An 11020-nucleotide genomic window follows, 5' to 3' on the forward strand; every position below is an offset into this window, starting at 1 on the left:
GGCGGAGCCGGCCGGGGCTCGCGGACGGCCGCCGGGGCGGAGCAGGCGGCGGCGGTGGCTGCCCGCTAGAAGGATCCCATAATCCGAGAGGAGGCCGGAACCTGGGGCGGGCGGAGGCGTGGATGGCCCTTGCTCGCAGTCTTCGGCCCCGCCCCGCGATCCCGTCCGGCCACGTGGTGGGCGGATCGGGGCGGTGCTGAGCCCTAGACCTCGCAGGACCCTGAACCCTGGCCACAGTCCCGGGCGGCCGCTGAGAGGCAAGCGAGGGCCCAAGACCGGCAGAGAGCGAGGTGGGACCCCGGAGAGGGGTAAAGGGATCTGGGGTTACATGGCATAAAATCTGGGCAGTTGGGAGAATTTTTTTGAGGAGGGTAGGGAGAGTCAATGCTTGGGTGCAAACCGGGCACAGCTACTCTCTAGCTGTCGCTGAACCTCTCGGCCTCAGCTTCCTCCTCTGTGAAGTAGGCATTCAGAGGCACGAACTTCCAGGGGCTCTTTGGCGGCTTCAATACGGAAATGTGTTGAGAGCGGCCAGCACAGCTCCTGAAACAGAATGGGGGCTCCGAAACGGGGTGTGTTCTCCCGTGGGACCGACGGGGAAGCGCCCTGGGGAAGGGCCGTGTGCAGGTGCAGGTCACGGGGCCCCAGCGGCTGGGAGGGGTAGGTAGCAGCTCGCTTTGCCCCTAGCTCACCACGCGCAGCGCCATGGCCAGCGAGGGTCGCGAGGGCGAGCACCCGTCGGTGACGCTCTTCCGCCGGTACCTGCGCATCCGCACCGTCCAGCCCGAGCCCGACTACGGTGAGAACGCGGCGGTTCTAGGGCCCGCGGTGGGGTCCCGGGCGGGGACTGCTCTGTACCAGACTCCCAGCACTGTCACCCAGCTTCGCCCCACTCTGCTGCCCCAACTGGCACCTCCACGCCTCTAGCCGTTCCCCGGATCGGCGGACTGCTCAGCAGCCCCTCCAGGCCGTATTGCCCCCGAAGTGACTCCTGGTGGCTGGTTAAGGAACAACTTCGCCTCACTGCCCGGGGTTTGAGGAGGGAGAGGGGAGACCCGAGAGCCACAGGGAAGAAGCTCCAGAAGCCTACTGGGGCAGGACAAAGAGCACAGCCCTTAGGGAATCAAGCTTGGTGGCTGGGAATTGTGGACATGGGTCCAAACCCCTGCCCTGTATTTATCAGCTGGGAGACATTAGGTCAATCTCCTGCCTCTGCACCAGTTTTCCCATCCCTAAGGAAGAGAGCAATCACTCCTGTTTCCAACTATGGAGTTCCCACCTGACCTTCCACAAAGGGTCACTGCCTGGCCAAAGATATCTTCTTCCTTGGAGACAGATAAGCAGGTGTCCCCGAGGGATGTGGAATTGCACTGAAGAAGTAGCCGCCCGTGTCAGGGTCGGCACCCCTCTCTGGATGTACCCCCGGCTCTGCCTGGGCTGGTGGAAGGTGTGGGTAAGCAGAAGCAGCCCCAAGACTCTCTGTGTCCCCAGGGGCTGCCGTGGCCTTCCTTGAGGAGAGAGGCCGCCAGCTGGGCCTGGGCTGTCAGAAAGTGGAGGTGAGCCTGGGGCCCGGCATGGGGAGGGGAGGTGGCCCTGGGCACCTCCTCACCTCCTCGTCCTCTCCAGGTGGCACCCGGCCGTGTGGTGACCATTCTGACATGGCCAGGCACCAACCCCAGACTCTCCTCCATCTTACTCAACTCTCACACGGATGTGGTGCCTGTTTTCAAGGTGGGTGGGGCAGGGGGAGCAGTGCAGGCCTTAGGGTACACAAAGATGATGGAGACCCCCCACTGGACCCCAGGAAGCCTTGGGGGCTCGTCCTGATACTCCCAATCTCATAGGACACTGCCTTATGCAAGCAGCCTTTGCCCAGTGGCCCATTCTGTGCCCAGGGTGGGGGTGGAGGTGGAAGCAGAGATGAGGGATCGCAGTCAGCTGCCCTCTTCAGCCCTCTTCTGTCCCCTTCACCACCCCACTTGTCACCCCACCCCTAGGGTAGGCTTCTAGAGCAGGACCACAGTTGAGCAGAATAGATTAATGACTAAATTTGGGACTTGGGACCCTCTTCTCATCTCTTCCCAAGGAACACTGGAGTCATGACCCCTTTGAGGCCTTCAAGGATGCTGAGGGCTACATCTATGCCAGGGGCACTCAGGACATGAAGTGTGTCAGCATCCAGTGAGTATCCTCCATTTCCTGTCCCCCACAATGTCCCTGCTGGCCCATTGAATTGACCCAGGGCCTGGGCTGGGTGTGATTGGAGAATCTCAAGGCCAAGGAATATCTTGGCCCCTTATCTTGGACAGGAATTATCACCATTACATGGATAGGAAGACTGAAGGACAGGGACTTCCCAGAGTCCCCTGCCAGGCTGTGACAGAGCAGGCCGCAAGGCCCAGGGCTCCAGCCTGCCCACCCAAGCATCTGGTGGCTCCCCCAGCATCCGGCTTACACCCTGTCATTGTCTCTCAGGTACCTGGAGGCTGTGAGGAGGCTGAAGGCTGAGGGCCACCATTTCCCCAGAACCATCCACATGACCTTTGTGCCAGGTAGGAGTGGCTTGGGGAGAGACACTTTCAGGAAGCAGGAGGATGTGGTGGCAGGGGCGGCTTCTTCATCTCATGTCCCTGCTACTTTTATAGATGAGGAGGTTGGGGGTCACCAAGGCATGGCGCTGTTTGTGAAGCGGCCCGAGTTCCAGGCCCTGAGGGCTGGCTTCGCCCTGGATGAAGGTAAGCAGGGTGGCAGGCCCCTGAGCAGCCATCAGGGGATATGGAGGCTGCTAGCGGCTGGGCCACTCCACCCTCTGAATCCCCCTTCTCTCCCCAGGCCTGGCCAACCCCTCCGATGCCTTCACCGTCTTTTACAGTGAGCGGAGCACCTGGTGTGAGTATGGGCTTGGGGGGAGGGTGTCATTGTGCGGTGGGGAGCTAGGCCAGAAGGGGCGGGGGCCTGCCAAGAGTCATGTAGCAAGTCAGGGCCTGAGTAGGCCTTGAACCCAGAGCCTCTGCCTCCCAGCCCCTTCCTACCTGGGCTTCTCCTTCCTGAGCTTCTGAGGGTAGCCACCTGTGGGCAGAAACCAGCTCTACACCGTGTGTTCTAAGGGGAACAGCCCTGCCGGAGAAGCTTGGCATAAGGGGGAGACCGGGGCCCACCCCCAGGCTGCTCACTTTTCCAGCCCCTCCCGTGCTGAAGACACCCCCTTCTCCCTCATCTCCCAGGGGTGCGGGTCTTGAGCACCGGGAAGCCCGGCCACAGCTCACGCTTCGTGGAGGACACAGCGGTAGAGAAGCTGGTGCGTGGCACACAGGGAGGGAGTTTGGGAATTCCCGAGGCTCTATCCTGGGGCCGCTCTCACATCTGACCTTGCACTCTCCTAGCACAAGGTCATGAGCTCAATCCTGGCTTTCCGGGAGAAGGAGAGGCAGAGGTGAGGCAGCCTAGGAAAGAGGATGGGGGTCTGGGCGGCCGTGCAAGAGAGAAGGGAGGCTCTTTATCTGTTGTTCCCGTGCTGCCCCTCCCCCCCCACACCGCAGGCTGCAGTCAAACCCCCACCTGAAGGCAGGGGCTGTGACCTCCGTGAACCTGACCAAGCTAGAGGGCGGCGTGGCCTATAACGTGGTACCTGCTACTATAAGCGCCATCTTTGACTTCCGTGTGGCACCGGATGTGGACCTGAAGGTGCCGCCTCCACCTGGGTTTGGAGGAGGGAGCCGGGTCCTCCATCCTGTGCTGGAGGCTCAGGGAGAACCTGAGGGGTCAGCTCATCTCCCTTCTCATAGGCTTTTGAGGAGCAGCTGCAGGGCTGGTGCCGGGCCGCTGGTGAGGGGGTCACCTTGGAGTTTGTGCAGGTATCAGCTGGGACCTGTGGTCGGGAGCTGAGGGAGCAGGGAGACTGGGCTTGCCAGGCATCTGTCACGGTGGCAGTGGGTGCTTGGCGTGCCTGCCTACGTCCGGGTGTTTCTTTAGCTATGAGGGACACACTTCATTCACCAATAAGCATTCGTTGTGGAGGCCCCTGTTGGGTGCTGGGGATACCATAGGAGTAAAATTAGACACAGTTCATGGCCCCATAGTCCTTATAGCATGAAGAGACGAATAGACCTGAATTAAACATTTTTTTTTTTAAAGATTTTATTTATTTATTTATTTGAGAGAGCGAGAGAGCACAAGCAGGGGGAGCAGCAGACGGAGAGGGAGAACAGGCTCCCTNTTTTTTTTTTTAAAGATTTTATTTATTTATTTATTTGAGAGAGCGAGAGAGCACAAGCAGGGGGAGCAGCAGACGGAGAGGGAGAACAGGCTCCCCGCTGAGCAGGGAGGCCCAACGCGGGATTCGATCCCAGGACTCTGGGATCATGACCTGAGCCAAAGGCAGACACTTAACCAACTGAGCCACCCAGGCACCCCTGAATTAAACATTTATATAATGTTGCTTTTATATAAGTATGAACACACTTGGTTCAGGAAAGGGTGGGACCCTGCACTCTGAGAACCTGTAACAAAGAGTTGGCCAGTTTGAGAGGTCTGGGAGAGTCACTTTGAGGAAGAGGCCTAGGATATGAAAGCTGGGCAGGAAATAAGTAGATGGAGGGCAGGGCAAGGTCCCAGTGTGGCCTTTAAGGGACTGAAAGAGGGCCTGTGGCTGGATTGGCCAGCTAGCTGTCTGGGTAGGGGGTGGAAGCCGGGGTGAGGGGTAGAGGGGAACGGGGTGTGTGCCTTTGCCAGACACAGACTAGCCTGTGAAGAATAGGGCAAGATGTCCGGCCGCCTTGACCCTGCTATCCTTCCCCTCCTTCCAGAAGTGGACAGAGCCCCGAGTGACATCTATTGATGACTCAGACCCCTGGTGGGCAGCATTTAGCGGGGTCTGCAAGGACATGTGAGCACACTGGCCAGCCTTTCTTTTCCCCTTTCCTCTCTCCTTCTCCTACCTCCGTTCCACCTTCCTTCGCCCCTTCAGTCCTTCCCTGGCCCTCTCCCCTCTCTGCCTCCTCATTCACCAGGCTCTTCCCTCTGCAGGAACCTCAGTCTGGAGCCAGAGATCTTCCCCGCTGCCACGGATAGCCGCTATCTCCGTGTGGTGAGCTGCTTGCGGTGGGTGGGCAGGAGGTGGTCCTGGGTGCTGGCCTTCCTCCTAATGGCTCCTCCTTGCCCCCCTGCAGATGGGGATCCCAGCATTGGGCTTCTCTCCCATGAACCGCACACCTGTGCTGCTGCATGACCATGACGAGCGCTTGCATGAGGCCGTGTTCCTCCGTGGGGTTGACATATACACACGGCTGCTGCCTGCTCTGGCCAGCATGCCTGCCCTGCCCAGTGATGGCTGAGTCCCAGGCTCCCCAACCTCTCTACCCCAGGGGCGTCCACCAGACCAGTGTCAGGGACCCCTCTGCCCCCCGCCCAACAATAAAGTCTGTGTGTGAACAGAGGCCGGTTCTGCAGTACTAAGAACAAGGACGTTCATGGTGCAGGGATTCTGTCATTTCTCTGGGGACATGCGATTCCCATCCCCATTTCACAGATGAGAAAACAGCCTGGCTCTGGGTACCTCCCTACGACCCCATGCTGCTCCATGCCCGACACAGCCCACTCACCCAGTATCACCCAGCCATGTCTGTGCCCAGTGTCAAGGGACCATAGTTCCTCTTCTCAGTGGCCACTATGCCTTTATCTGACTTGTAAGGTCGGGGACACCATTCTGAGGAGGAAACCAAAACAAAGATCTCAGGGAAACACTGCTGGCTTTCTGAGAATACACTCAGGATCCTGAGACAGGCCAGCTGGGCCCTGCCAGATGTAGGGCGGGTAGAGGGAGAGCTGGCTCTGACTGCTAGCATTTGTCAGACCCTCAGGAGGACAGGAAGGGGGTGTGGCTCTGCTCTGGTGTTGGGAGTCACAGAGGGGCAGGAACTTTGGTGGACCCGTTCATCTGAGGGTCCCTACACCCTGGGCAGGGATCAGTGTGTGCAGCTTAGCCCACGAGTGAGGCTTCAGTCTGTCAGTCCTGCTAGGTAGGGCACTGGGCAGGACCAAGAGCCACTATGGCCCTGATCGCTGAGCTTGCTCCCGTAGCTGATCTGAGCTGATCCTGTTCGGACCTCCATGGGCGTGGAGTGAGGGACAGGGAGGGCTGGGGTTTGAAGTTCTAGCTGTGGTCAGAGGGAAGTCCACAGCCTGGTTCTGTGGCCTGCAGGCTTAGTCCTGATAGTACTAAGGCCTGCTCATGCAGTTCTGCCGAGGAGCCAGGACTTGGGCCAGCTCCATCTGCTTTGAGCCCTCCCAGCAGCCCTGGATGGAGGTTTCACTGAGCCCCTTTAGAAACTCTGCTGTAATCGCTTGCCCAAGACCACATAGCTTCTAGGTAATGGGAGTGAAGATTTGAGACTCAAGAACTAGGGACTCGTGCTTTCTACGCAAGGGAGGCTCCATGTGGGAGCTGGAAGCTGATAGCAAGCTGGTTGTGACCTCAAGTAAGCCTAGTGGAGGCCCCTGACCTGGCGTCTGGCCTCCCCCTTCGGATTGCAGCAGGTGACAGAAAGAAGTCTTCATGCCCTGTCCTGGGGACTAGAACACAGGCCTCACTGGGAAGCCACCTGACCTGATGACCTCAGGCTGGGCCAAACTACCTTTAGGACACATATAACCTGCTCCTGGCCCGTTTCAAGACCCCACCTATCTAGTACCCCCTGGTGATGGGCAGTTGGCCACCCAGAGCATGCCAGGATGACAGTCATGAGCTAGCAGCCCAGCCCTGGTTAGGCAGACAAATTTCCTGGGATCCTGCATGGGCTGCCTGGGTCCCAATGCTACCTCCATCCCAGAGCTCCGTGATCTCGAACGTTTCCTTCCCTGTGAAACAAAAAGAATACCTACTTCAGAGGAAGGGGGACCATTTATCATGGGCCGTACCTGTTGCCTCCATTTTTTTAAAGATTTGAGTGTGCATGACCAGGAGGTGGGGAGCAGAGGGAGAGAGAGTAGCAGACTCCCTCCTGAGCATGGAGGCTAACTCGGGGCTTGATCCCAGAACCCTGAGATCATGACCTGAGCCTGAAATCAAGAATCAAAAATGCAGAATCCGGATGCTTAACCAACTGAGCCACCCAGGTAGCTCCAGGAGGTACAACCCTTTTGGAACCTCCCGCGCACCCAAGGTTGGTCCACAGATTACACGAGCACCATACTCAAAGGCTAGTTTTGAGGACTGCACGACCAGGAACGGTGATATGCTCGGCACCTCCTACAGGAAGCCCCCACAAACGCCCATGACCACTACACCACTTGCTTCACTAGCTGCTCTAAGGACTAAGACCCTGCAGATGAAGCAGCCGCTCCAGGGGGGCACAGCAGGATCCGGCCCAGTGGTGCTAATAAGCCAGTGCCACCACCGCCCTGCATCCGGGGCCCCAGCACAACCCAGAGTGGTGGGTGCTGGCCATGTACCCCAGAAACAGCCTAAGTCTGGACCGCCTCAGGCCAGCGTGCAGAACTCATGAGGGTCCTTTTCTTTATCCCCGGGGTAAACTTCAAGACTCGTCAGGATATTTGGGAACTCTTTCCTCACCAGACTGCCCAATCCAGCAGGCTACGTGCCCCAGCCTCCCTAAGGCCCTCCACCATGTCTTTCACTAGGTCCCTTTCTTGTATTCCAGGGCCCCATTTCCCCCGACTCCCACACAAACCCCAGTCCCTGGACCACAGACACAGGCCAACTGACAGATCCTGCCGCAGGTTTATTTGTACAAACAGCACAGGAGGACACCAGCCCCACGCAGAGAGAAACCCAGGGGTCACACCAGTCCTTCCGTCCTCACACTGGCAGACAAAAGCATCTACGCTGGAGCCTTTGTGGGGGCCTGGGCACCTTTGGGAGCCTGAGCTGCAGTGGGAGCAGGAGCCGGAGCCGGAGCCGGAGCCGGAGCCGCAGCTGCAGCCTGGGCCTTGGTTTGAGCCTTGGCCTTGGCCTTTGGCCGGCAGAGCCTGAGACCCTTAGCAATGCGGGCACGAGCACGTTTCCCAAGCTTGGGGTGAGCGATGTAGGCAAGTCGATTGAGCTTGCGGCTGCCGCCCTTTGGAATCTTGGGCTTGACCTCCTTGGGCTTGACGAGGGCCTTGATAGCCTCGGCACGTGCACTCATGGCCTTGGCGTTGTTGGCCTGCATCTTTTTCAGGCCCTTCTTGTTGTGCTTCTTGGCAAAGCGCATGTTCCTCAGGAACTTGGGGTCTACCTGGAAGGCAAGGAAAGGTACAGGTTGTGAGTGCAGCACGTGGGGTCCCAAGCCACCGCTGGTGGCCCTCTCCATAGCTATGCCCAGGAGACTACTGGGCTCCAGCCAAGGCCTAGTGGGCGTGTAGACAGCATTAAGTCAAACTTAAACGCTGAAATATACACCCCTTACAAACTACCTGCAGGAAACGTGTACTACAACCCTGCCAATGCTACATACAAATGATATTTTCAGGGCCACATGCCCAGAGCCCAATGGAGCTCAAATGCAAGCACAAAAGGAAAGTACAAATGAATGCTGCCCTATGCCACGCTTGCAGGGCTCAGTTTTTTCTGAAACCCTTCAGGGGCATCCCCGCCTTTTTAAAGGAAAGTGTCAGTTAAGCACCAAGCATGGTCCAACAGATACACAACACATGAGGCTAAAAAAGAGACCAAGATGAGGAAACCAAGGTTCAGAGATTTAACGGTTCATTCCAGAGACCATGGGCACAGGGGAGAGACAGGATCCCATTCTCTTGCTCAGACCCTCCAGCCTCAGCCTTCTCAGACAATCCTTAGAACTCCCTGGCACAGAAGGAAAGCTGCCCCCAAGCCCAGCATGGAGCCAGATCAAGGCCACAGGCTAGTAGAATGGAAGGCTCTCACAGGGTATCGGGTACACAAAGATAACGCCATTTCTTCCCCTTGAAGTGCTCTGGCTAAGCAAGGGGGATGGTCAAACTACCCTCGGAGACAGGTTACATCTGACTAGGGAGTTAAAACCTGGGCTGGGAAAAGCCAAGTAAAGGTTTATTACAGCTTTGGCAGAACATGAAGTCCAGGCAAGATGAGGGACAGTTATTCACGTCGCTGCTCAGGCTGTGTAACCAGTGCCAAAGGGACACCCTTCACACTCACCCCCTTAAGAGATTCGTATCTTTGTGACCGGGGTTTCTTGATGCCATTTCTGTGCCATTTTCGTGCTGTGAGGAAGCAAAGAAATTAGACCAAATGAGATTTGCTCTATTAAGACCACACATCACAGCTGGCCAGCCTGGGAAAACCAGCACTTCCCAGAGCAGGTCTTCTCCAGATCTGGAATAGCCCTTGTCCCTGAATGCAGAGCACTGCGGGCATCTCAAGAGGACCCCTAGCTTCTTTAACTACAGCCCAAAGGTCATCCTGGCCTAAAACAAAACCAGCCCCAGGCCCACAGTGTCCCCCTGCTCTGCTCTAGCACCCCGATCCTCGCTAGGGTCTTAAGGGAGGCGGAGGCGGGGCCCGGGGAACTTACACTGGTTGTGCGTAGTGTGGTTCTTGGACTTGGCCATGTCTGCACCTGGGGGAGGACAGTGGAGATCAGGGCTGGCTGGGCCTACGACTCCCGCCCTGATCTGGAAGGACGGGAGCCTTGCATCTGCGGCCTCCACCGGCTTCCACTTACTCAGCACGACCCGAGGCCGGTCGGGCCTCCCGAACTCGGCTCAGAGGGCCCTGAAACCAACCCGCCTTCAACAGACGGCGCTCTACCCCATATCCGAGTTCTCCCTCTCCCCTCCTTGAGAACCCACAAGCACTTCCCGCACCCCCCCTCCCCACAGCCATGCAGCCGGCCTCTCTGTCCTTCCCGGTTTTGCGTCTGGCCGCCGGCTGGGAGCCGCGGATGGCTCCAGATACCGCGCGGCCAAGTCTCACCGAAGCCCTCGGCTCCCGAAGCGCCTCGGACCGGAAGAGAAAAAGAAAGAGGAAGGCCGCTGTGCAGCACGGGAAATAGGGTCGTCGAGGCCGGAAGGTACTTGGGAAAAAGCTTCCCCCAGCGCCGGGAAGAAAGGTTCCGCAGCTCGGAAGGATTCAAGCCAAACGCGAAGGGGGCGCTATGCGCCCGGCCCTGCTCTCTTCAGGTTTTACCTTCGTTTATTCCTCCTGGACCAAGCTTTTGGGGCCCAGTTCTCATGAAAGGTCCCGGAGGCGAAGGGAGTCCTTGAGGGATGGCTGCTAGGCAAGGAGTGACAGACTTGTGTTCTTTAAAAGTATCCCTGGCTCCTGTGCGGAGAATGGGCTGTAGGGGGCAGAGGTGAGGCGGGGGAGCTGTGAGGAGGCTGGTGTTCAACTCCCCCGGAGAGTGGGGGAACCTGGAACCGGGGCAGCGGGTGTGCAGAAGAGTGGATGAGAACACTGGACTTGGGATGCAGACCATGAGGGAGAGGAAGGAGGCCAGAGTGGCTCCCGAGTTTGGGCTTGAACATCTGGGTGAATGCTGGTCTTGTTCACAGAAGTGGGGAAGGTTGGGAGGGACAGGGCTTTTATTGCTTTGTTTGGAGGAGGCCCGTGATCCAGATGTTTCTGTTTAGATGCATTAAATGTGATACGCCTATTGGACATACACAATGAGTCAGGCTTTGCCTCCTGACAGCTCTTCCCTCTTCCCCCCCACAGTTCAGTCTCCACACAGCAGTGGGGGCTGAGGGCCTCGTTAAAGACACAAAGCAGATCTTGTCATTGGAAGTCTTCAAAGGCCTCCCCTTGCTTTGGAAATAAACTCTTCACCTCCCCTAACCCTGGCAACTCTCTCCTCATCATTCACTTCTCTCCTAATCCATGCCCTTTTTTCTTTCCTGCTAAGCATGAATGCTTTTTTTTTTCTTTTAAGATTGTATTTATTTATTTGAGAGAGAGATCACAAGCACAGGGGAGGGGGAGAGGGGAAGCAGGCTCAGCAGGGAGCCTGATGTGATGTGATGCGGGCTCAATCCCAGGACCCAGGGATCACGACCTGAGTAGAAGGCAGATGCTTTACTTAACCAG

General features: G+C 57.6%; 2 protein-coding genes across 2 annotated transcripts; one reads left to right on the top strand and one right to left on the bottom strand.

Annotated features, from left to right (window-relative positions):
- The first annotated feature begins 14 nt into the window (after nucleotides 1-14).
- Nucleotides 15-5435, top strand: LOC100479661 (aminoacylase-1). Its single transcript, XM_011224653.3, has 15 exons — nucleotides 15-290; nucleotides 688-799; nucleotides 1492-1556; nucleotides 1627-1731; nucleotides 2087-2181; nucleotides 2476-2552; nucleotides 2646-2735; nucleotides 2833-2889; nucleotides 3225-3298; nucleotides 3384-3433; nucleotides 3540-3684; nucleotides 3786-3854; nucleotides 4806-4885; nucleotides 5026-5086; nucleotides 5169-5435. The coding sequence occupies exons 2-15, from the start codon at nucleotides 706-708 to the stop codon at nucleotides 5331-5333; spliced, it is 1227 nt and encodes a 408-aa protein (XP_011222955.1). The 5' UTR covers nucleotides 15-290; nucleotides 688-705; the 3' UTR covers nucleotides 5334-5435.
- A 2284-nt stretch (nucleotides 5436-7719) lies between these two features.
- Nucleotides 7720-10016, bottom strand: RPL29 (ribosomal protein L29). The gene is made up of 4 exons (XM_002918977.4): nucleotides 9911-10016; nucleotides 9510-9554; nucleotides 9134-9198; nucleotides 7720-8234 (listed from the first exon to the last, which is right to left on the bottom strand). Exons 2-4 carry the CDS (start codon nucleotides 9544-9546, stop codon nucleotides 7839-7841), a joined length of 498 nt encoding a protein of 165 aa, XP_002919023.2. The 5' UTR covers nucleotides 9547-9554; nucleotides 9911-10016; the 3' UTR covers nucleotides 7720-7838.
- Nucleotides 10017-11020: the final 1004 nt, after the last annotated feature.

This window comes from Ailuropoda melanoleuca, chromosome 4 (genome assembly GCF_002007445.2).
Source record: "Ailuropoda melanoleuca isolate Jingjing chromosome 4, ASM200744v2, whole genome shotgun sequence".
Classification (NCBI taxonomy): domain Eukaryota; kingdom Metazoa; phylum Chordata; class Mammalia; order Carnivora; family Ursidae; genus Ailuropoda; species Ailuropoda melanoleuca.